Source organism: Mus pahari, chromosome 14 (assembly GCF_900095145.1).
Source record: "Mus pahari chromosome 14, PAHARI_EIJ_v1.1, whole genome shotgun sequence".
Lineage (NCBI taxonomy): Eukaryota > Metazoa > Chordata > Mammalia > Rodentia > Muridae > Mus > Mus pahari.
In genome coordinates, this window is record NC_034603.1 from 67,918,381 (window position 1) to 67,943,417 (window position 25,037).

General features: G+C 43.5%; 3 protein-coding genes across 5 annotated transcripts in view; 1 reads left to right on the plus strand and 2 right to left on the minus strand.

Annotated features, from left to right (window-relative positions):
* Positions 1-4,943, plus strand: part of Klhl10 (kelch like family member 10) — a 13,625-nt gene extending 8,682 nt beyond the window's left edge. Inside the window, exons 4-5 of one of the 2 annotated variants that reach the window (XM_021213334.2) lie at positions 4,172-4,321; positions 4,492-4,900. In XM_021213334.2, coding sequence (XP_021068993.1) covers positions 4,172-4,321; positions 4,492-4,866 — 525 coding nt within the window. In that variant the 3' untranslated portion in view covers positions 4,867-4,900. Of the gene's footprint in view, positions 1-4,171; positions 4,322-4,491 lie in introns of both variants that reach the window. The other variant, XM_021213335.2, reaches the window with a different exon arrangement.
* A 5,679-nt stretch (positions 4,944-10,622) lies between these two features.
* On the minus strand, positions 10,623-17,601 carry Klhl11 (kelch like family member 11). Its single transcript, XM_021212681.1, has 2 exons — positions 17,002-17,601; positions 10,623-12,390 (listed from the first exon to the last, which is right to left on the minus strand). The coding sequence occupies exons 1-2, from the start codon at positions 17,547-17,549 to the stop codon at positions 10,809-10,811; spliced, it is 2,130 nt and encodes a 709-aa protein (XP_021068340.1). The 5' UTR covers positions 17,550-17,601; the 3' UTR covers positions 10,623-10,808.
* Positions 17,602-21,044: 3,443 nt separating this feature from the next.
* Acly (ATP citrate lyase) overlaps positions 21,045-25,037 on the minus strand; it is a 53,078-nt gene continuing 49,085 nt past the window's right edge. For both annotated transcript variants that reach the window (XM_021214022.1, XM_021214021.1), the window contains 4 exons: positions 23,746-23,859; positions 22,877-22,959; positions 22,549-22,625; positions 21,045-22,033 (listed from right to left, as the gene is read on the minus strand). In XM_021214022.1, the coding sequence (XP_021069681.1) occupies positions 21,939-22,033; positions 22,549-22,625; positions 22,877-22,959; positions 23,746-23,859 (369 nt within the window). In that variant the 3' untranslated portion in view covers positions 21,045-21,938. The remainder of the gene's footprint in view (positions 22,034-22,548; positions 22,626-22,876; positions 22,960-23,745; positions 23,860-25,037) is intronic.

Genomic DNA, 25,037 nt, shown 5'->3' on the forward strand with positions numbered 1-25,037 from the left:
CTCTCTCTCTCTCTCTCTCTCTCTCTCTCTCTCTCTCTCTCTCCCTCCCTCCCTCCCTCCCTTCTTCCCTCTCTATTTTCATCTCTCTCTCTCCCTCTCTATTTTCATCTCTCTCTGTCTCTCTCTCTCTCACACACACACATACACACATATACACACACACATATATATACACACACACACACACACACACACACCAGGGTTTTTCTGTGTAGCTCTGGCTGTCCTGGAACTCACTCTGTAGATCAGGTTGGCCTCAAATTCAGAGATCCACCTGTCTCTGCCTCCCAAGTGCTGGGATTAAAGGTGTGTGCTACAGCCAGGCAGGAGGCAGAGGCAGGCGGATTTCTGAGTTCGAGGCTAGCCTGGTCTACAAAGTGAGTTCCAGGACAGCCAAGGCTATACAGAGAAACCCTGTCTCGAATAACAAACAAACAAAAACCCCTAAGACAGAAGTTGGTACTAGGGACTGGGGTATTGCTGTGATAGGCCTGGCCACGAATGTAGATTTGGGGACTTTGGATTGGAAAGCCATGGAATGCCTTAAGTGGAGCTTAATGGACCATCCGAGTAGGAATATGGAAGACAGTGGTGCTGAGGGTGATTTGAACTATGGAGGCCTGCTGGCCCAAAAGGGTTTCAATGGAGAAGAATGTCAGTATGTGGCCTAGAGACTGTTTTTTGTGGTGTTTTAGTGAAGAATATGGGTGTCTTTTGCCATTGTCTGAAGAGTCTGCCTGAGGCTAAGGTAAAGAGACTTAGATGAATTGCTTCGACAAAGGAAGTCTCACATCAGCCTGGTGTAAATTCTGTTGTGTGGTTACTAAAGTCCACACGCATTATGATGAGTGTTTTAATGAAATGGAGCAAGCCGAGAAAGGACAAATATAAAATTTGAAATTAAAAATTTCAAGTAATAAAGGGGCACCAGAAAGTGAAATGAATCTGAATCCTATATTCAAGGAGATAAAACAGATTAAGGAAGTGATAACCTCCTAGCAAGATTCCACCCAAGTAAGCTTACTGTTTATGCTTTTTTTTTATTAAACATTTTATTTATTTATTTATTTATTTATTATATCTAAGTAACACTGCAGCTGTCCTCAGACACACCAGAAGAGGGCATCAGATCTCATTTCAGATGGTTGTGAGCCACCATGTGGTTGCTGGGGATTGAACTCAGGACCTCTGGAAAAGCAGTCAGTGCTCTTTTTTTTTTTTTTTTTTTTTTTTAAAGATTTATTATTATATTTAAGTACACTGTAGCTGTCTTCAGATGCACCAGAAGCGGGCATCAGATCTCATTACGGATGGTAGTAAGCCGCCATGTGGTTGCTGGGATTTGAACTCAGGACCTCCGGAAGAGTAGTCGGTGCTCTTAACTTCTGAGCCATCGCTCCAGCCCCTGTTTATACTTTTGCAGTTGAATAAGGGAAAGTCATATCTAGGTGTTATTATTACTTGGTTACTGTTTTCACTTGAGATTTTAATCTGAAATGGGCTACAATCCAGAAATGGAGGACACAGGCTTTTGATCTGGATCTTGAGGAACAGTGGCCATGAAAAGCTTAAGCCCAGGCATGGTGGTACACACTTTTAATCCCAGAAGACAAAGCCAAGTAAATGTCTGAGTTCAAGGCTAGCCTGAGACAGAGAAAGTTCTAGGTGAAGAAATGCTTAAATGCGGCATGGTGGTATACACCTTTACTCTTAACATTCAGGAGACAGAGCTATGCAGATCTCTGAGTTCAAGATCAATCTACGGAGCAAGTTCCTGGACAGTCAAGCTTTGGAAGTAAGGGAGTTGGATAACAGCTGGTTATAGAATTAGAGGGGTCATGTTCCAGCACCAGCAAGCAGCAGAACTAGGCAGCTTAGGCCATGTGGCTCTGGCTTTAGAGTCAAAAATAGAAAAACAACAACAACAACAACAACAACAACAACAAACCCACTGGGACAATTGATGCTGGTTAGCTGGACTAAGAAATTAACAGTGATTAGGATCAGCATCACTGAGGTGGAATCTGGGAAGTGTTTTCTGAGAGCACAAAGAAGCTGTGTTTCAGAGATAGCCCAGGTTGTACCCCATGCTGCAGCTGAATTTGGTAATGTGTAAGAATCACTCAAGTGCTACAGGTTTTGAAGGTATGAAGGCGTCGTGGAGAGCAGCTGAGGCTTGGCCCTGTGAGAGGCCAGGGAAGATAGCCCAGGACTGAAGGGGTCATGCAAAGAAGTTGAGGTTTGGCACCATGAAGAGAGCTTATGAGAGGCTATTGGTGAAGCCTAGTTGTAGCAGAAGACCCCAGTGTATTGGAGATGCCAGTTCTTTGGAATGATCACCAAGAACAGCATCATCAGTGGAATGGAGTCAACCAGGGTCTAGAATGCTAGAGGAGCTTAGAAAATCATGTCTGGATCCCCAGACATTGGAACATGAAGCTGTGAAGTTGAAGTTGACTTGGAGACCCCAAGATGTTAAAGATGCCATTGCTGTGGGGTACCTGCTGAGGATAGCTGCTAATAGGGAGTGGAACCAGGCCAGGATAATGATGTTTGTTATAGTAAAAAAAGAGGGAAAAGGAGTTGAAGATCTGAAGACCTCTTTAACATCAGTCATGGCCATGCAGCGTTTAGAGTTTGCCCAGCTGGCTTCCTTGCTTGCTTTGGGGATCACAGTTAAGGGATTGGATGAATCTCAGAAGAGACTTTTAACATTGTTGAGACTGCTATAGTCTATGGGGACTTTGGAAGTTGGACTAAATGTATTTTGCATTATGCTATATTTAGGCATAGCCCCATAGACTTGTGTTTGAACAAGCCTACGGGGGGCCAGGGTGTGGAATGTGGTGGTTCGAATATGCTTGGCCCAGGGAATGGCATATGAGGAGGTGTGGCCTTGATGGAGGAAGTGTCTCACTGTGGGGGAGGGCAAAGAGATCCTCCTCCTAACTCCATGGGAGTCAGTCTTCTGTTTGCCCTTGGAAAAAGATGAACTCTCAGCTTCTCCAGCACCATGCCAGCCTGGAAGCTGCTGTTGTTTCCTGCCTTGATGATAATGGATTGAACCTCTTAACCTGTAAGCCAGCCCCAATTAAATGTTGTCCTTTATATGAATTGTCTTGGACATGGTGTCTGTTCACAGCAGTAAAACCCTAAGACACAAGGGAATCTAACACCTTCTGCCCTCTGAGGACATGGCATGCATATGGTTGTATAGACAGGCATAATGGCAAAATATCCATACACATAGTTTTAAAACGTGATCCTCTGGGTGTCTCAAATTTGATAACCTGACTTCTATCCTTAGTATCTAGGAGAGAGATAAGAGAGAACTCATCTCTTACAAGTTGTCCTCTACTTCCATATGCATGTCCTGGCAAAGGCATATGCATGCATCCAAATAAATGAAATTGGGGGGGGGGGGAGGAAGAACTCAGAAAGCCAGGTGTGGTGGTATAGGCTTTTTTTTTTTTTTTTTAAATTATTTTATATATGTGATGCCTTCAGACACACCAGAAGAGGGCTTTGGATCCCATTACAGATGGTTGTGAGCTACCATGTGGTTGCTGGGAATTGAACTCAGGACCTCTGGAAGAATAGTCAGTGCTCCTAACTGCTGAGCCATCTCTCCAGCCCTGTGGTATAGGATTTTAATTCAGGAGGCTGAGGGAGAGAGGCCAACCTGGTCTACATGGTGAAAAGCACAGGGAAGGGCTGGAGAGATGGCTCTGTGATTAAGAGCACTGGCTGTTCTTCCAGAAGACCTGGGTTCAATTACAAGCACACACATGGCAGTTCACAACCATCTATATCCCAGGGAATCTCACACCATCTTCTGGCCTTCAGTGACACTGCATATATGTGGTGCACAGACATAACTGTAGGCAAAACACCTATAAATAACATATACATAAAATAATATGCAAGTTGTCCCTGATCATGTCTACCAGCTAGCCTGCAACTTGGAGCCTGCAATAGGCCAAGGTCTAGGCTGGGACAGCTACCATGTCCTGTCCACGTCCTTAGAAGATAGCTCTCCAAGTTAAAAACAAACAAACAAAACAAACAAACAAACAAACAAAAAACCTAAAAATGTATTATTCCCTGACCCGCACCTGTCTTCTGTCTACTCCCCAGTATAATTTAGCAATCCTGAATTCTCTCCACACAGGTCTACATATGTGGTGGGTTTAATGGAAACGAATGCCTGTTTACAGCAGAAGTGTACAACACCGAGAGCAATCAATGGACAGTCATTGCACCCATGAGGAGCAGGAGGAGTGGAATAGGTGTAATTGCTTACGGGGAACATGTATACGCAGTGAGTTTTTATTGTACAATGATAAAGTGGCACCCTTAGATTCTTCTAATAGCCTCCCACTGGCAAGCATTTGGAAAGAGGCACAGTGTCACTGACCCTCCCCACAAGGGCTTCCTCGGTGAACAGAAGCAGTGGATAGCAGTCAACCTTGTTTCTTTTGCTCTTCACAGGTAGGTGGCTTTGATGGAGCCAATCGACTGAGGAGTGCAGAAGCCTACAGCCCAGTGGCTAATACTTGGCGCACGATCCCCACTATGTTTAACCCTCGTAGCAATTTTGGGATCGAGGTAGTGGACGACCTCTTGTTTGTGGTGGGTGGCTTTAATGGCTTTACCACCACCTTTAATGTTGAGTGCTATGATGAAAAGACCGATGAGTGGTATGATGCTCATGACATGAGCATATACCGCAGTGCTCTGAGCTGCTGCGTGGTACCAGGGCTAGCCAATGTTGGGGAGTATGCAGCTAGACGGGACAACTTCACGGGATTAGCACTGCGAGATGAAGTAAAGTATTCCGCTTCGACAAGTACCCTACCTGTATGAGCCTCTTCATTTAGCTAATAAAAAGTCTAAGCAATAAGAATTAATTCTTTTTTTAAATAAATGCAGTGTTTAAACTTGTAAGAGTACTGGAAAATGTTCAACTTAAGGGAAGCAAGGGTTGGATGAATGAGGGAGTAAGGAAGGTGATTACATTCAACAGTGGATAATGAAGAAAAGAACCACACAGTACAAAGCCGCTCTAAAGAAATACGTTTATTGAAAACTTACATTTAAACAATTAGTAACTTAAACATGAGCAAGATAGCTTCAGGAACATAAAACATATCTTAGAGTGTTCTAAATATTACAGCTCCTCTAACGTAAAAGGAGATAATCAAGATTATATCTTGCATAAGGGCCTGGGTACCACTAGCCCAAAAAAACTGTTTATAAACGAATACTTATCTTACAAGTAACACAACAAGCCCCAGCCCACAGATGGTAAAATCTTCAAACACCTAGCAAGCGTTGAATTTCACAAGTGCAGGAAGCAGGTGGGGAAAGATTAACAGGTGCTTCAAGGTCCCGCCATCCTAGCAAAGGTCCGAGAGTAAGCGGGAAGCTCTGTGAGGGTTGCAGTGAGCAGTAACTTGGCTAAGTGAAGTCCTTGCAGCAAAAGACTACTTTGTAAACGTACTATTGTTGTATCACAACCCTCCATAACTGTTTGGTTTTCAATCACCAGAACATACATTGTAAGTAAAACAAAATCGACTTTTTTCAAGAAAGTAACAGATGATGAGCTGTGCCAAAATGTTTGATGGCTGAGAACTGACTGAATTGCTGCTCAAATATTCTAAGGTTGAAGCACCGGATTTTTCTAGTGTAGAAGAATATTTGTTTCACAACACCATACATGTTCAAAGACACGAAACGTGACTAATATGGCCTTTGCATATAAGTTTAATTCAAGGTCCTGTGTACTTTATTAGTCTGAGTAGCTAAAATATGTAACACAGCTCCAGTCTACTTATAGTGTTGACACTAGAATCGTGAAGCAGAGAAGGAAGTATTTCAAACACACACATGCTGCAGTCAGAGAGGGGAAAGTGTGCACAAGAACCTGCCTACTAGTTATGACAGGATTAAAGCACAAAAATGGTCTCTCCGGCTTTTTAGACAGTTCAGTAGTTTAAGGAAATTTTTGGTCCTGGAAATACTACACACAACCAGGTAAATCAAAATAAAACTGATATCAGTTAATTTTAAATGTTCTTAGCAAAAATATTATTTTGAACTGGCACAGAAAAGCAAAGCTATCAAGATACACAAGACTAATCATGCAAACAGCTGCAAGTGATGATCGCTTAAAAGCTCATGACTGACATTCTCAGTTTGAAAGGAAGATAGGAAGGGTCCCATTATAATATGGAAAGCTAGTCTTATTCATTATAATGGACCACCCTTACACTTTGGTGTAATGGACACCTCTCTTTCCAACTAAGAAAACAAAAGCAACATAACAAAGATTCACTTGAATAAGTCTTTAAAAAGTTGGCTTTTAAAAAAACTTTTCATAAAAGAAATTTCTTTCGCAAAGAGCCACATTAGACCTGCACAATTATTATTACAAATACTGTTATGTCCGTTTAAAATTTCAGAATGTCAGCCTTGAACAGATTTAAGCAAGTCTAGGTTCTTTCCTTCCTAACAAGTTAAGAGTATTTAGGAGGCAAGTTATGGTGGTGAAGCCACACACGTGAATTCACATATGAAAATTAGAAACTTGGTAGTCAGGAAAACCTGCACACCATCATGCAAGGAAGGACTTACCCCTTCATTCAGCCAAGGCCTAGGCTGCCTGCTGAGTCAAAAAGACAGTGGTTTCAATCAAGTTAGGAGTCATAGTGTCTGCCATGAAAAGACAACAAAAAGATGGCCCTAATAACAACTTAATGGTGACTGTCCCAAAATACAACTCTGGGACCAAAAAGCCAAAATCAAAATACATGAACCTTTTCCTGGAGAAAGCTGGCATCCTGATGAGATCCTAAATGACTTGTGGACCGAGAGAAAGGCAAGCTTCCTTTACAGAGCTTCAAAAACTGTTAGTTGCACAGACCGTTTACAACTAAGGAGTGCCTCTTAGGATTCCGAGACTTGTTATGAAGGGAGCTACAGAAAGGGCTGGGGGAGCAACTCAGTTGGTAGAGTGTTTCCTTAGCATGTGCAAGGCCCTGCGCTCAGTTCCCAGCACTGCAGACAGACCAACCAAAAGAAATCCAAGGATGAACATTTCAAAGAGTTAGGGAAAGGGGAAAATAGAACCTTTCTGTGGAAAGAGACTTGCAGTTTCCCATACTCCAGTCTAAGTTAAAATGGTTTTAAAGCAGATTTCTAACCCAGTTATTAAAAACCCTTATCCTGGGCAAGAACACTAGCATTGACTCCAGGGAAATAAGTTATCAGTATGGAATCCAAGAGCATTTAGTGTTATAGTAAACAGCCGAAGTTTCTGGTTGTGTTTCTGATATTCTATCCTATAATAAAGTTAACTCTAATGGAATAAGAGAGGCACAGATGACAGTACTTAAAACTTTTTCAGAATATTCCAGAATGTGTGAGAAGGTAAAGACATTCTTAAAGAAAAAAAAAAAAATACTGGATTTACAGTGCTATCAGGAGTTAATTTTTTATGTATGTGTTTTTATTCTTATTATTATTAGTTACACTTTTGTTGTTGATATGTATGCTAACTAGTCTGGCTCAGAGCTCCTGATCTTCCCAAATGCTGAGATTACAGGTAAATACTGCCATACCCAATTTCAACAAGTCTCTTTTTGAAATGTAAAGCTTACTTTTAATTATGTATACATGTGTGTGTCTGAATGTGGGTATGCCTGTGTGAGTGCAGGTACCAAAGGTACCAGCTCCCCTGAAGGTGGAGTTAGGCTTGTGAGTGGGGTTAATGAAGTGGGCCCTGGGAGCCCATTCCAGCAAGTGTTCCTTTAATGGCTGATCCATCTCTCCAGTACCTAAAACAGAAGTCTTCTCTCTACGCTGAGTGTTGAAAGATTTAGCTCAGGAGTGTATAGAAAGTCAGAAAAATGGGTATTCCTTAATGTGACTTCCATGAGGTCAAAGTCCATGGCATGATAAGACTTTTCAGTGATGCAGCTTCTTGGGGATTATCTGTACTCATATCTGCTCTATATATTGCTTGAGTGTATGCTTATCCTTGAGTAGTAGCTGCACAGATCTGATGAAGACTCTACAGTGTCAAAAAGGAGCATGCCTCTATGCCACTGGTGAACAGTGCTGACCCAAACATCATGGATGCTCAAAGCAACTGTGTTCTCCAATCTACAAAACCTTTGAACATGAAGTGAATACTAAAGAAACAAAGACTGCATTACACTGGCTGTCAGTGAAAATTATAGCTGAACTTATGCTTATGTACAAACTATTGACATAAGGCGAGAAGAGCCTTTGTGAATGCTCTTATGAATCAAATTATGCAAGATGTCTTTGGACTGATTACAATAGATCACTTCAAGGTTGTACTATCAATCAATGTGGAAATCCTTTCTGAATACAAAGAATATTCACACAGTCTCAGAGTCAATCCAGCATTAACAGTGTTTAGAAAGATATGATGGAAGTGAAAATATCTACAGGTAAGTTGGAAGGAATGACTAATCAGAAAAGAAAGAAGTGCCAGGAAGACCCCAATGACAGACTCATCTGAACCAGTAACTGAGAATGTGCTATGTCTCTTTTCTAAAGGTCCCAGATACAGCCAATTTACATGAAAGACAAACTAAACACCATGAACTACTTACAAAACAAACTGAAGAAGTAGAAAATGGAATTAGTGTACTAAAGAGCCATCAAGTCCAGCATGGCAGGACATGCCTTTAATCCCAGGCGGATCTATGTGAATTCCAGGCCAGCCTGGTCTACAAAGAGAGTTCCAGGCCAGCCAAGATAACATAGACTTTGTCTCAAAAAACAAAAACTCTCGAAACAAAAACAAAAATATCAATGATAAAATCAGCAAGAATATAGGTTAGATCATACAAAGTGAGAGGGAAGGTCTAATTTGAGATTTGCATTAAAACAGAAACAGGAGAAAAAAATGGTATTTCTATATCTATCAATATATCAATACTATATCAATATATATCAATACTGTATCTAGAATTGAATATCAAAATTTGAAATAGTCACAGAACAAGATCAAGATTACCCACAAAAGCTTAAGGGTGAGAGTGCCAAGACTAAGGCCCTGCACAAGGGAGTTCAGAGACTAAGTACAAATTAGATACAGATTCTTAAAGAAAAACGGGAAATTATATATTCCAAGTATCTACATACGAACAAAAAAATCCAATGTACTGAGTAGGAATTATCAAAAACAGTGCAAAAGCAAAATGACAACCTACACAAGGCTCAAAAGAGAATGGTTAATCCTCCAACGCTATATGCAACAAAGAATGCACAGATACTAAGAGAAAATGGGACTCAAAGATATACCTAATGCAACTGAAAATTAAAGATCATGAACATGAACTATAAAATAGCAGCCCCAGAAAACAATAATAAATACAAAGAATTAGAGGAATGTCAATGTCCAACATCATTGTCACAGCTCAACAAAAACAGAGAACTAGAAGGAGTAGAAGTAGCTACTGCTTCTTGGTCCTTGGAAGCTTGTTCCTCAGGATCTATATATGGCCAAAGCCTGATCTACCTAGTGAGTTCCAGGCCAACCAAGGCTACATAGTGAGACCATGTCTCAAAAAAAAAAAAAAAAAAGGCTACTTTAGGGAATGCAATCAAAATATGTACAGACTAAAAACCTTTTCTGCAAGATGACATCAAATTGATTATATAACCTTTTGATAGTTCCTTGTTAAATGCTGTATGTCAAAGCCTTAAAATTTTAAAAGCCAAAACTATGTACTCAGATTTGATATTCTAGGCTCTAAGTTCCAGTAGAAGTCTAGGGCAACTAGGTAAAATATTATGACAATCAGGGACCAGAAATAACATGGCTTCTCTTAGCGGTATTTTCTAAACAGTTACTTCCTTGCCATTTGAAAGCTTTACTTGCAGAAAGAACTGATGAAGAGTTTATATAATATTAAGTGGAGCAAAAAACGAACTGAAGGCATCGTGTGTTGATTGTCACGGCACATCGCATCCTCATCAACACAGTAACAACCCTTCAAAGTGTTTCAAATGTTTGTTCATTTGCTTTCTCAGCTACACTGAGCACTTCTCTTCCAGAAATAAACTTCACCTGTGTAACTCCCTCTCTAGACAACCAGGTAAACATTAATGCCTTCCCCACTATCATCTCAGAATGATGGCTTCAAGTCTATAAACAACTGTGGAAGAAACCAAACAAACCAGAGGATGTGCCACTCACAAGCTTCTCATTTGTCACCCTTTCAAATGAACAAAACCAGCATTTGCAGATACAGCAAAGCATCAGTGCTACACGGAGATCATCCATGCTGAAACATTGTGCTTTTACCTTCAGACCCAGTTTCACTATTGCACATGTCTCCTACAGATGAGAGCTTAACGCAGATATTGGTATCACTGAAAACAAACAATCCATAAAAAACGTAAAGGAGTATCAAAGTAAATGTGCAAGTAACACTGGTGCTTAGAGCCCCTTTGTCCCTAAGACAAAGGAGTTAGTGGATGGCAGGAAAAAGGCCAAGTAACTAGACCTGCTTTCCCCCATTTCTCTTTAATAAGGTCTTATCTGCCAGCACACAAACCCAAACCAAAGTCAGGACTGTAACCTAACAAAAATGACCACATTGAGCTGAATTTCTATTTGTTTTTTAACTACACTTCTTTTATATGGGGTAATAATAAGTCCAAGTAGAAAGTAAGTCATTGACATACTTTTCCAAGTAACAGTCCCGGCATCTCCAGCCTCACAGAACAGGGAGAAGAGTTTTCAGCTGCAAGCGCTGGCGAGCTCAACATTCAATCTGGGAACTTGGCACTCTCCGCATGTTCAGGGCGTGCCGATGTATCTCTTGCATCTGTCGGATGCGGTCCTTCTGCCACATTAAGTTTTGAGGCATGGGGTATCTCTGTGTGCCATGCAAGTACCGGTAGGGGATCCTGACATGGCAAGCAGTGGCCCTGCAACGGGGCTGAGGCATTGGAGGAAGGAGCATCCACCTCTTTCTCTCAGCACAGTATCGGTAGGCCTCTTTCCGATACTGTTTGTCAATATCATCACTGTTTTTCCAGCCTCCAATAATGAAGACATCATCTCTGTAATAGCAAATGGCTGCTCCTTCGATGCTTAGGACTTCTGGAGGCAAGCTTTCAAGGATCTCATCAGACACTTGACCGGCAATTTTTCTTACTGCTTCTTCATTTTCTAAAGAATAACTCTTGGGACAGCATGATGCTGTCTGATAAAAGTTTGAATTGACCACAGACATCTGGAAAAAACAGTAATTGTCAATAAGCGGTAAAGATTCCACATCTTGCCACTGCCGAGTCTCTGTATCATAGCAAGTAATTACAGCTTTCAGTCCGTCCTCAGTGTCCCGGTCCACAGGCGTACGGGCAGCAATGTACACAAACCGGTCCTCAATGGCTAGTGCTTTGACATCTCGCAGAATCTTTGGTGCCGACTCTAAGTTGTGCCATTTATCAAGCTCAGGATTGTAAACAGTCACATCTTTAAAGCCAGGGCTAAAATTGCCGTGTCCTCCAATGCTATACAGCTTCCCTTTGACTTCTGTTAGCCCAAAAGAGTGCTTTCTGGTCATCAGACTACAAACATGTTCCCATGTATTCAGGTTTGGGTTGTATCTTTCCACAGTTTTAGCAAATCCTGGTTCCATGGAGCCAGCAACATACACGTAAGATTCTGTAATTGCGACGGCATGTCCATCGAGGTGGTTATGAATGTGGGGCAGATTGACCCATCTATCCTCATCAACAAAATATCCCACACATTCACTTAAATAGTCTCCTCCTTCCGACACACCTCCAATAACCATGATTACGTCCATGTTTTGTCCATAGCGAGGTAACAGTGAGACTTGTGAAGTGGGCTGCTGCAGTGTGCCAGACTGTATATTCTCTGCTCTGAGTGCATGCCTTTCCACTGCTTCTGCCACCAGCTTGACACAAACTTCATTATTGGCCACTAGCCGCTCTGGTTTGACATGCCGTGTAAGGTAGGTGGGTTTCATCTGGGACAATCTGAGCAATTTAAAAAGTTCTTCAAAGTATCTCTCTCTCTCTTCCGCATTTCTCTGAACCCACTTCAAAACTGTTTCAAAAAGAACCTCTTCAGAATCCACAGTAATTTCCAAGTCCGAAAGCCAGTCCCGAATGAGATGGAAAGGTAAAGTGTAAAATTCCTCATCCTGAATGACTTTATAGAAATTTCTCCGTATCATATCTGCAGCTTTCAGAGCAAGCTGGCTCAGGGTATACATGTGGGCTAAGCTATGAATGGCCACACAATTTGAGAGATGAAGTTTTTTCTTGAGAAATTCTCCACAGAATTCTTTTAAACGAATTAATAAAAATCTAGAATCAAGAAAAAAGAGAAAAGATTGACTTTGGAATATATATTATATATTGTTGTATGTATACCTGAATTATACAAATTAAAATGGTAGGATTAATTTTATAAGCGCAAGCCTGGAAAGACTATTCTCCCCCTGCAAATTAGCAAACAGTATGCTGGAAAGTATTTTTTAGGAGGAAGGGTTTGAAATAGTTCTCTCTATGCAGATGGCTCAGAGGGTAAAGGCACTCGCCAGAAAAAGCCTAGAGACTTTCCATCCCTAGGACCCATGTTGAGGTGGAAGAGAAACTCATGTCACAAAATTCTCCTCTTACCTCCAGATGTGCACTGTGGCACCCATATATCATAGACACACAATAATACATTTACAGGCATGAGTCTCTAATCCTAATACTCAGGAGACTGAGACAGCAGAATCACAGGGTAAGGGCCTACCTGGGAAACTTAGACCCTGTTTCAAAACTTAAGAAAATGAGAAAGGGGAGCTAGAGGGATAGTTTAGTAGTAGTTCTAATGATCTTTTTTATTTTTTTAAGACAGGATTTCATTAACTCTGGCTGTCCTGGAACACAGATCCATCTTTCTTTCTCTGCCTCCTGAGTGCCGGGATTAAAAACATGTGCCACTATGCCTGGATTCTACTGTCTATATATGGGTATTTTGTCTGCAAGTATGTCTGTGTACCACATACATGGCTGGTAACCTTGGAAGCCAGAAGATGGGGGGAGGGTTTCTCTGTGTAGCCCTGGTTGTCCTGGAACTCACTTTGTAGGTCAGGCTGGCCTCGAACTCAGAAATCCTCCTGCCTCTGCCTCCCAAGTGCTGGGATTAAAGGCGTGTGCCACCACGTCCAGCCCTTTATTCATTTTTAATGTGTACTCTTAAGTAACTTAATCTATTTTATGGCTTTAATTATAAATTATATGTTAGTTTCCTCCAATTTGCATTTATCTCTACTTTTCCATGCTTACCCTTTTTTCTGGCTTTGGGACTCAATCTCCTATGTAGCTCTGCCTGTCCTTGAAATCAGAGATCCAACCGGCCCTGCCTCCTAAACACTGGGATTAAAGGTATGCTCCCATTTTTTTGTTTGTTTGTTTGTTTGAGACAAGGTCTTACTCTATAGCCCTTGGCTGTCCTGGAATTCACTCTGTAGACCAGGCTGCCTCGAACACAAAGATCCACCCACCTCTGTATCCTAAGTGCTGGGATTGAAGCGGTGAGCCTCCACTGCCACCAGCTCTCTTATTTATTTATTTATTTATTTATTTATTTGGTTGGTTGGTTTTGAGCCTCCACTGCCACCAGCTCTCTTATTTATTTATTTATTTATTTATTTATTTATTTATTTATTTATTTATTTATTTGGTTGGTTTTTCAAGACAGGGTTTCTCTGTGTAGCCCTGGCTGTCCTGGAATTCACTCTGTAGACCAGGTTGGCCTGGAACTGAGAAATCCGCCTGCCTCTGCCTCCCAAGTGCTGGGATTAAAGGTGTGCACCACCATGCCTGGCTTCTCTTTTTATTTTTAAGACAGAATTTCTCTATGTAATCCATGCAGGTCTAGAACTCCTGTTCCTTCTGGCTCAGCCTCCCAAGAGTTGGGGTTACAGTAATGTGTCACTGTCCTTGGCTCTTTTTCCAGTATAATCTCAGTGTTTGGAAATATCCCTATTCTAAAAATATATTTATGTTTTAGTGTTTTGCCTGCATTTATGTATGTGCTCCACATGTGTGCCTACTGCCAACATCAGAAGAGGGAGTTGGACCCCCAAAGTGGAGTTACAGATGGTTGTGAACTGCCATGTGAGTTCTGGGAATTGAACATAAGCCCTCTGGAAGAGCAGCCACTCTTAATGGTTGAGCCATCTCTCCAGCTCCTGGAAATATCCTTTTTTGTTAGATTGTTTCTTCTTGTGATTTCTTTCACAGCTTAACTGGAGACACAATGTCCTTCAATCTGAAGCGTACTCAGTTATCCTGACCATGCTCACTGACCTTCCTGTCATATCTGATCTTTTCCACATCTTTTGTATGTTTGAGCATGAATGTAGACACAAGGCTTTGACATCAGATGTCTTTCCTTGATTAATCTCCACCCCTTTGAATCCAATTTTTTTTTTTAGAGATTTTATGTGTATGAGTGTTTTCCCTACGTGTATATTTATGTACCATGTATGTCTGATGCTCTTGATGGTCAGAAGACATCAGATCCACTGAAATAGTAGATACAGATAGTTGTGAGCCACAAGGTTGGGGCTGAGAACCTAACCAACCTCGGTCCTCTGTAAGAGAAAACAGTACTCTTAACCACTGGGCTGTCAGTCCAGACCCCCACCTTATTTTTCCAGACAAGGTCTTTCACGGGACCTAACCCATTGTGCCAGACTGGTATCAGTCTGTTTCTGCTCTCTTCCCCAAGGCTGGGGTTACAGAAATGCACGATCATGCCCTCATGCCTGCAGTACAGGCATGTTTTCCACATCTGGGCCATCTCTGAAGCCCCTATTTTTCCACATCTCTTTTGAAATATAAGGAAATGGGACAAGTTCTCCAGCCTAGCTGAGCTGGATATGTAGACCAGGCTAGACAAAAATTCAAAGATCGGCTTGCCTCTGCTTTCCAAGGGTGTTGAGATTAAATGTCCAACATTTTTTTCACACTGTAATAATAATCTGATCTTTCCAATAGCTTGAGTTAAAAATAAATCTTCTGGCTGGCTAGGCAGTAGTGGCACAGGCCTTTAATCCCAGCACTTGGCAGGAAGAGGCAAGTGGATCTGAGTTGAAGTCTGGTCTACAGAGCTAGTTCTAGGACAGCCAACGCTACACAAAGAAACTCTGTCTCCGAAAAAAAAAAATTATTTTTTTCCTTACTCCTGTGTCGAGCCCACCAGTAATTCATCTCCTCTATTTCAAAACACAGATGGCCTACAGAGATGGCTCAGCAGTTAAAAGCACTGGCTGTTCTTCTAGAGGATCCAGGCTTAATTTCCAGCATCCACATGCCCTCTTTCTGCCCTCCTTAGGCACCAAGCACTGATACTGTGCATATATACACACAGGCAAAACACCCTTATACATAAATCCCAAAGCATACACCGTTCTCATCATCTCCCTTCTTCAATCCAAGCCTCCACCACAATGACCTAGTCTCTGCTACAGCTCTTGCCGCACCCTGTCCTACCGTTTTTTTTTTTGATACAGAATTTATTAAGTAAAACAGAATCATTCTCAGTGCCCTCTAATTTTAAAAAGGTCAGTTTCTTTCACAGGCCCATAAGGCCTTAGGGCAAAGGCTCTTAACGTGTAGGTTGTGACCCCTTTGGGGATCAAGCAACCCCTTCACAGGGGTCAAATATCAGATAGCCTGTATATCAGATAGTCACAGGAGCAAAATTAGTCATGAAGTAGGAAGGAAATGATTTTATGGTTGGGGTCACCACAACATGAGGGTTGCAGCACTAGGCAGGGTGAGCACCACTGCTCCAAGGGATCCGTGCATGCTCCCCACCCCTTGGATGCCTTTGCTCCTTCCATCCTGCCTCCCTGCATGCAGCTATATAACCCAGGCTGTTCTCTCCCTCTACCGGAAGCACCCTACCTTGCCACCTATATGCCTTTGCTATGATTTCTGAACATTCTTTATACGCCCAATTTAAAAATAGTCCCTCTCAGCCTGGTCTAGAGAGTTCCAGAACGGCCAGCATTACATAGTGTGAACCTATCTCAAAACAAAGAAATAAAAAACAAACAAAAACTCCTCTCCATTAGGGCCTACGACGCACAGCAGCCCCACACCTCATTCTGCAACACAGCTGTAATTATTCAACACGTTATATTCCTTGTTAAACATCAGGAGAGTTTGACAAGGAAAAGGATTTTCATGTGTTTGGATCACTGCTGGCTATATATACCCCCTCCCCCAGCACTTTAACGAGGCCAGCGTCTAGCGTTCAAGAGGTATGTGTTAAAGGATTTGTAACAGTACTAGCATCTCCACCTGCCTCCAAACCAACCTCTGGCGCGTCCTTTCTGGCTCCCTACAATCCATTTTCCACAACCCACTTTTCACTTTTGAAATATTTAATTATTTCGTATTTAAAGTTTAAAATCAGATCATCTCTACCCAGCTTCCCATCCATCACACTCAGTAAAACCCAAACATTCCTCACACACCCTCCAGTCTTTTAACCCAGCATATCCGGAATCGCTGGATTTTCTTTTAACGTCCTTTCTCGAAGCCAGCCTGGATCCTGCCTGAGGCCTTTGGGGAAGCCTGTAATGTGTACCCATTCCCTTTTGTACGGCCAATTTCTCTTGCCACTGCGAGGTCGGTTTAAATGACATTTCCTCCGATCCGTAGCTAGCCCTTTTTAAATGTCATCATCACAGGGAGTCGAAACACTACCCACCGTTTTTCCATCGCCTTTGTCCCTACAACCTGAAATCTGCGCTCAGGGGTGCAATGCGCACAAGCCAGACAGACTCTCAGGGGGCATCCTCGGTGCCAGGCGCGGTGGTTGTCCCGCCGCGGGCATAATGAAGGAGCTGGCATCACAGACACGGGCCACCCCCCCCCCCAACCCTCGCTCGCCCACCGCCGTCTCACCTGTCCGCCAGCTCCAGCACCTCGTGCACGCTGCCGGTGCTCACTCGGATGCGGCCGGTGTACATGTACTCGATCACGGCTTCCACCGTGTCAGGTTCGGGTCCCGGCTCTGAGCTCCACTTGCGCATCTCCACCCGGCCCGAGCGCGATTCCGAAAACTGACCCGAGAGTAAGGGCGTGAAGTACTCGGTGGCCGCGGCCAGCACCGAGCGGTGGGCACGGAACTCGCGACCTCCGGCCCCGCCGAAGCACAGGGTGATGTCGCAGAACAGGCCTTGACGCCGCTGCTCGTTCTGCCGCCAGGACAACTCGGAGCAGTGAGTGCTGCACTCGAAGTCCTCGGCCTCTGGGCCCGGATCGCCCCCGCCCGTGTCGACCAGGGTAGAGATGCCGGCCCCGGTCACGAAGTCTACCGTGCCACTGCCTCGGACCTCGGCGGCCAGGCTCGCGGAGCCGGCGACGGCCGTCTCCATGCTCTCCATCTCCAGCACTTGAAAGGATGCAGCCGCGGCCGCAGCGGCCGCCGCCGCCGCCACCGCCGCCGCCATCTTGACGCCGCCGTACCGGCCCCCTCAGCTTCCGAACGGTGCGGCGACTCTGGTGCGACACAGAGGCATTCTGGGATTAAATAGTGCGCGCGGGGCGGAGCCGCGCCTGCGCACTTCCGCCGCGCTGACGCCCTCTAGCGAGGCCAGCGCCGTTCTCGGAGCCAGAAAAAACCTCAGGTTTACCTTTTTCTCTCTCCTCCATTATGGTGGCCGCCTGTGCTTATCTTGTTGAATTTTCTTCTACTTTAAGTTGCTTTGGAGTGTATCCTTGCCATCACACGTACACACAGTTTTTTGTTTGTTTGTTTTTGAACTTTCTCTGTAGACCACGATAGCCTGGGATTCGCCTTGCCCCTGCCCCTGCTGGCCTGAGCCAATCCCAGCACTTGGGAGGCAGTGGCAGGCTGATCTCCCTGAGTTCGAGGACCCAGTCTCAGAAAGTGAGTTTCGGGACAGCTAGGAATACACAGAGAAACCCCGTCTCGAAACAAAACGATTGACTTTGGAGAGAAAGTATTTTTTAAATTTTATTCTTATCAAAGTGTCTATGCACATGTCCTATAGAGGACTGGTGTTAGATCCCCAGTAGCTGGAGTTAAATAAAGGTGGTTAAAAACCCACCTGATAAGGGTGTTGGGAGCCAACAATCAAACTGGTTCTCTAAGAGAGCACTCCTTTTTTTTTTTTTTTTTTTTTTTTAACAGGGGTTCTCTATGTAGCCCTGGTTGTCCTGGAACTCACTCTGTAGACCAGGCTGGCCTTGAACTCAGAAATCTGCCTGCTTCTGTCTCTCAAATGCTGAGATCAAAGGCGTGCACCGCCACTATCCTTCGAGAGAGCACTCCTAACTGTTAAACTATCTTTCCAATCCAGGAGGGAGGGAGTATAAAGAAAAATAACGTTGTTAAAGTTATTTGTTTATTTTTGCAAGTGTCTCTCATGTAGCCCAGGGTGGCCACATACTTGCTGTGTAGTTAAGGATGACTTTGAACCCCTGATTCTTCTGGATTTTGGGATTACTAAAGTGTTCCTGAGCACACCCAATTTAACATAAGCTATATAAGAAACCAGGGGACCGGGCAGTGGTGGTGCACACCTTTAATCCCAGCACTTGGGAGGCAGAGGCAGGCGAATTTCTGAGTTCGAGACCAGCCAGGTCTACAGAGTGAGTCCCAGGACAGCCAGGGCTACACAGAGAAACCTTGTCTTGAAAACAAAACAAAACAAAACAAACAAACAAACAAAGAAACCAGGGCAGTTTAATCACCCCAGAACCAATAAAGAAATAACCCTAAAAAAATTACATCTATTTATTTTATGGTGGGGTATTTGTGTGGAGTACAAAGGACAATTTAATGAACATCATTGTTAGAGAATGGAACTCGAACTTGAGTCATTAATTAGGCTTGGTTGGTGGTAGGTGCAATTAGCCATATATTTTTTGCCCACAAAACAGAATATCTATCTATCTATCTATTTATCTATAGGCAGGGTTTCAGCCAGGTAGGGGTGACTGTCCTGGAACTCACTCTGTAAACCAGTCTGTCCTTGAACACACAGAGTTCACCTGCCTCTGCCTCCCAAGTGTCACCAGGCTGAGAAAAACATAAGACTTTGTGTCTTAGGTTGGTAAAAGTAGCACACGCCTGTAACTCCAGCAGCTGGGATGCTAAGGCAGAATCCTTTGTGGAAAGACAACCTGAGCTAGGCTGTCTCAAATGAGGACCGAGTCTCAGGTAGGTGGGTGAAGGTGGGGAGTTACTTATATCTGATTTCCTAAAAATGGATATTGCCTAACTTGGAAGAACACAGAATGAAATGAGGTAGTGCCGAATCAAATGTTGGCTGCATGATTACCATTTCATATAGACTAGATAAAAGTGAATGAAACCAGCTCATGGGAGGATCTTTGAATTTCAGAACAGGCTGGTCTAGTGAGTTTTGGGACAACCAGGGCTACATGGAGAAACACTGTTATCAAAAAACAAAACAAATAAAAGTTACTTTGAAATTTTAAGCAAGATAGTGGAGTATTTAGTATAGGTATGTAGTATAGTTATTGCATGTGCCTCACACACCTGCTGTTAGAGAACTTTTCCTTCCACATCATATTTACACGGTCAGGCTTAGCAGCAAATGTCTTCACCTGGCAAGCCCTCAACTTGATTTTTAAATGTCACTGATAGAGGATGGATTGTACCAGGACAAAAGAGGAAATAAAGGCACCGGTTAAGTAGAGCAGATATAGATCAGAGGAGAGTTGGAAGGGTAAATGAATAGAACTTGGAACCCAGTAGAGCAGAAAGGCAACTCTCCAGCTTTTGGCTTGAGTAATAGCTAGAGCTATGGGTACCATTCATTAAGGGGAAAGTGTTGTGTTAGAAGCACGACTCCAGACAGACCACACCAGGCCAAACAGTTCCACATGAGGGTTACTGTAGGAGAGATGGGCAAAGGTGGCAGTGAAAGAGAAGGGGGGGGGCAGAGAGAGAGAGAGAGAGAGAGAGAGAGAGAGAGAGAGAGAGAGAGAGAGAGAGAGAGATTAGAGAGGTCTTCCTTTTATTTGGATAGTGACACAGTAGCCGCCAAATAGACTCTGGGAATATGGTGGCGGCTGCCTTGGCAACAGATGTGCAGGTCACCGCTGCCTAGGTGGGTTTGGAGGCGATCCTGATACCAACAGAAAGTGCAGTATAGGAGTGTATTTTTCATAAGCTGGTGTTTTAATAGCTTTTTCTTTTGGAAGATTTTTAAAGATACTTTTGGGGGTTGGAGAGATGGTTCAGCGGTTAAGAGCACTGACTGCTCTTCTGAAGGTCGTGAGTTCAAATCCCAGCAACCACATGGTAGCTCTCAACCATCTGTAATGAGATCTGATGCCCTCTTCTGGGGTGTCTGAAGACAACTACAGTGTACTTACATTAAATAAATAAATAAATCTTTTAAAAAATTACTTTTAATTATGTGCAGGTGTCTACACGTGGGTATGTGCACATGAGGTGTCCTAAGAGGCAGTTGGAGTTACAGATGGTTGTGGGCAACCCACTGTGGTTCTGGGAACTAAACTCAGCACCCCAGGATGCGCAGCAAATGCTCTTACCCACCAAGCCTCCTCTCCAGATCAGTCTTTTCTATGTTTGAAGACAGGTTCTCTATATCCTAGGATATAAAGACTAGAAGGTGCACATACACTAGGCTGGCCTTGAACTCTGATCTGCCTGTCCCTGCCTTCCAAGTGCTGGAACTAAAGGTGCCACCAAGCCTAACCTTTAGGGCTTTTATATCCTTTGAGGGGTGGGGGGGCACTGAATATATAATGGGGTTTTCATTATCTTCCTTTTCAAGAGGCAAAGGCAGATTTTAAAATGCTAAAACTAAGAGCTGGGCGTACATGGTACACGCCTTTAATCCCTGCAGAGGCCACTGGCCTGGTCTACAAGTTCCAGGACAGCTTTGTCACAAAAGCAGAGGACACAGAACACAGAACAGCAACACGCCATTGTTACTATCTAGTTTATTTAAACCAAACATGATAGATAATACAGAGAAGAGACTGAGGTGGCAGCTGCCCAGAATCTTTGTGGGTTATAGATGCAGAACAGCTGTGAGTCTTTGGACCCACACTTCAGTAACAGACAAGTTGGCTGCATGAACACAGAGGACACAGACACAAGACATTTCACAGCTTTTTGCTTTGCATTTCCATTTTAAACACTTGTATGTTACAACTTGACATTTAAGTTACTACACCACATGTGCGATAATGGCTAAGGATACAATGGTCCCAGCCNTCCTCCCCTTGACATAAGTAGACACTGGTCTGTAACACGGAACATTTCAGTGGNATACTAAATAAACCCTTAACACATAACATAGAAAAAAAAGGAGATCCTTAAAAATCAGATTAATACAGTGTTCTTCACGTTGTGTGAAGCTGAACGGGAAATGGGATACCAGACAGTGGTCCTACAGACAGATAGTATCTTGAAGTCTTAAAACTTGCATTCCCTTCCTCTAGAGGAAAAATAAATTTTTTAACTAATTAAAAAAAGAAAGCAACATCCTAAGGCCCTAGGAGAACACTATTCTGACAGTGCTTGCTGAGACTCTTCCATGTAATAGATATAGCAGGTAGCAGAGCAAATGTCACAAGTATTGGCTTGCTTTTAAATTTCTATGCTTATATANANAGANATATATAAAAAAAATACTAAGCTTCTTTGTGTGGACTNTATGGGCCGTGGGTGTCGGCCTTCCATGCCTGCACATCAATGGCTATTTCCACTCCAGGCCCAGCCTATACTGGACTCTGCTTCCAGCTATCTGTCCGCTGTATTGTCGAGGAGGGGGTTTTGTCTTCCTTTTCCTANAGTAGGGTTCCTGGCTCATTTACATGCTCATGTGTTCCGGAAGAACATAGGAAATATCATCCCATGGGTGACGATACAGCCCTTGCTTCAGCCTCTTCTGGTCAAGATAGTGCCCTAAAATGGAGTCAAGGTGTCTGTTATTAGTTTCAAAAGTCATGGCAAAGGTCGGAAAATGGGAGGGGACTTCTTCCTGACAGACAAAATATAGACACAGGGTTGAGGATGTAGCTCCGTGGTGAGGTGTTTGCTTAGCACACACAGGGCCTTCCCAGGAGTTAACCCTCAGCAATGGGGGCAGATAAGAAACCACACACACACACACACACACACAAATTCCAGATTCACTTCATAGATAGATAGATAGACTTGGTAAAAAGAGAACCATTAGACTGAATCTATTTTTCTTAGCTAGTAATGGAAACTACTCCCAGTAATAAAAGGAAAATAGATAAAGATAAGAAGAAAAGTTAAATAAGGACCGAGAATGACGTAGACCTCCATGTGCCACCCACCCAAACAATAATTAAAAACAAAAGAATGGTGATAAAGACTCTGACATCTGTTGTAGGAGCTCACACACACAGGGCAAGGAGTGTAGCAAGAAACCCTCGAAACCACAGCCAACTCACCAATGAAGCCCATACTCCTTCCTAGCACAAAGATGCCATTGAGGGCTCCAATGTCAACATATTCATCAGCTTCCTCCCTGAAACACACAAACAACGGGTTCTTTTAAAATGAATCACGTGACCATCTTCTTAAAGAGATAGCACTACTTCCTCCCAGAGAGCAGTTCTAGAGTTCCAAAGCGGAAAAAGGGGGGTGTTGTGGGAGGCAGAGCTGGGGGCAACTTTTAGCCTCCTCCTTATGCCTCACACACTTGTTAAGTTCCCTCACAGTTGGGAGGAAACAGCAGAAGAAATCAGCTAGCGCTGGAGCTGAGGCTCTGCCGCTCACCGGGTGAAGGAGCCACAGTTCCTGAGCATGTCCACAAACGCAACGCCGATGAAGCCGTCCACATTCAGGATAAGATTTGGCTTCTGAGAAGGCAAAAAAAAAAAAAAAAAAAGGGTTATCATTTCTCATTTTTTTCCTGATGTCTTCACTGTTCGTTACTATTACTATGGCGGTTTGTAGGCATGTTATTTGTATACTCTGCAAAGATTATCTTCATTATTCTAATGCTGATTTCTCTGGTTGCAATCCAGACACCACACTGGAATGCTTATTCTAAGTATCTCCTGCCTCAATGTTGTGGGAGTACTGCTCCCCATTTAAACATTTATAAAATCACCACTAACAGATAACTTAATTGGACTGAGACGCTCCTGGGAGTTTGGTGAGTCTCGTAACTGGATTTGTCTGTGAGAACTTTCCAGAGAGGACTCAATAAGGGGAGACCTGAAATGACTGTGGGAAGTACCATCTCACAAGCTAGGAGCCCATGTGGAGCGGAAGGAGAAAGCTTGCTGGGATGGACTGAGCCACTCTGTCCTGCCAGCCTTTGCCTGCCACTCCAGCCTGGAACCCCTAGAAGACAACACATGAATCCTCCCCTATGACCTGCCAGGTCATAGTAATGGGAAGCTGCTAACATTATGACTATGAACTTTGACACCATTCAAAAATGTTCTTTTTGGGCAGGGTGTGGGACACAGACAGCACTGTCTACTATATAGTGACTTCAAAGCCAGCCTATACCACATAAGCCCTGTCTCAGAACAAATAAAAACCTCCATAACTAAGAAATCCATCCCAAAATGGGACGGAGGGAGGGGTGGGGTGGGGGCGGGGCAGAGGTAGACACAAAGCCCTCCCCTCCTTACCTTGGAGGTGGTAATCTTCTCCACTTCCAGGGCATAATCGAGCAGTGGGGTGGCGGGGAAGTGCTGTTTGACAAAGTCCTTGAGGATCTGCACTCGCATGTCTGGGTTGTTTATCTAAAAAAAGATCCAGTTACAGAAACACTCGCTCAGACACAGCAGTCAAGGGAGATGCTTGTGCAACAAGTGGACAGACCTGTCTGTACCTATGTTACCCTGGAGCCACCATGGGGACCCAACCTGTGCATACAATTCCTCATAGCACCCCTAAGGATAACGCTGAGAGCTGGAAGGATTTTCAAGACCCCTTATGTCTCATTTGGGTCCCAAAACAACCTCTGTAGAGGTCTCTTTTATTATAAGAAAGGAACTGGGCCTCACCCCGTCCCCAGATGGTTAGGAAGTTAACCAGTATCTGTGGGGTTAGGCAGAGGGGGCTGGATTCAGCCATTCTCGACCCTGTTTTAGGTTCTGGTCACAAGCCAGACTGCTGACCAGCTCTGTCATCCAGTTGAGCTAAAAAAAAAAAAAAAAAAAAGTTCTGCACATGCTTGGAATAGGGCAGCAATGTGCACACCCAAACATCTTAGGAAAAAATCCAGACCTATGACAGATGAAGTTAGCCATCTGTTTAGATACTGCCCTGTCCTGGTTGGTTTCTGTCAATAAGCTAGAGTTACATGGTAAGGGAAACCTCAAATGAGGAAGTGCCTCTATTAGAATGGCCTGCAGGCAACTTCGTGGGAAATTTCCTTGATTAGTGATTGAAGTTCCCCCTTCAGTTCCTATTTTTCCCTGCCCTTCCTCAGCCAAGGACTCTGCCCTAACAGCTATGAGATGAAAGAAACCCCTCCTTCCCCAAGTTGCTTCGGATCAGGGTATTCTTATTCCGGCAACTGAAACCCCAACTAAACTGAGTGTAATGGTGCACAGTTGTAATTCCAGGACCTGTGATCTCTGTGAGTTTGAGGCCAGCCTAGTCTACATAGGGAGTTCCAGGACAGCCAAGGTGCAGAAAGATCATCTCAAAAAACAAACAGAAGGGCTGGAGAGATGGCTCAGGGGTTAAGAGCACTGACTGCTCTTCCAAAGATCCTGAGTTCAAATCCCAGCAACCACANGGTGNCTCACAACCATCCGTAACAAGATCTGATGCCCTCTTCTGGCGTGTCTGAAGACAGCTACAGTGTACTTACATATAATAAATAAAAAAATTTAAAAAAAAACAAAAACAAAAACAGAAGAGGGAGAGGAGAATGGAAACTAAGACAGAGAGCCCACGGCTGACCGTGGGT

Bases quoted from the DNA above. Each gene is read 5' to 3' on its own strand.
- Klhl11 (XM_021212681.1), bottom strand. From the start codon at position 17,549: ATGGCGGCGGCGGTGGCGGCGGCGGCGGCCGCTGCGGCCGCGGCTGCA. The intron at 12,391-17,001 runs GTGAGACGGCGG...TCTTGATTCTAG, and splicing joins GTGCTGGAGCTGGCGGACAG to ATTTTTATTAATTCGTTTAA.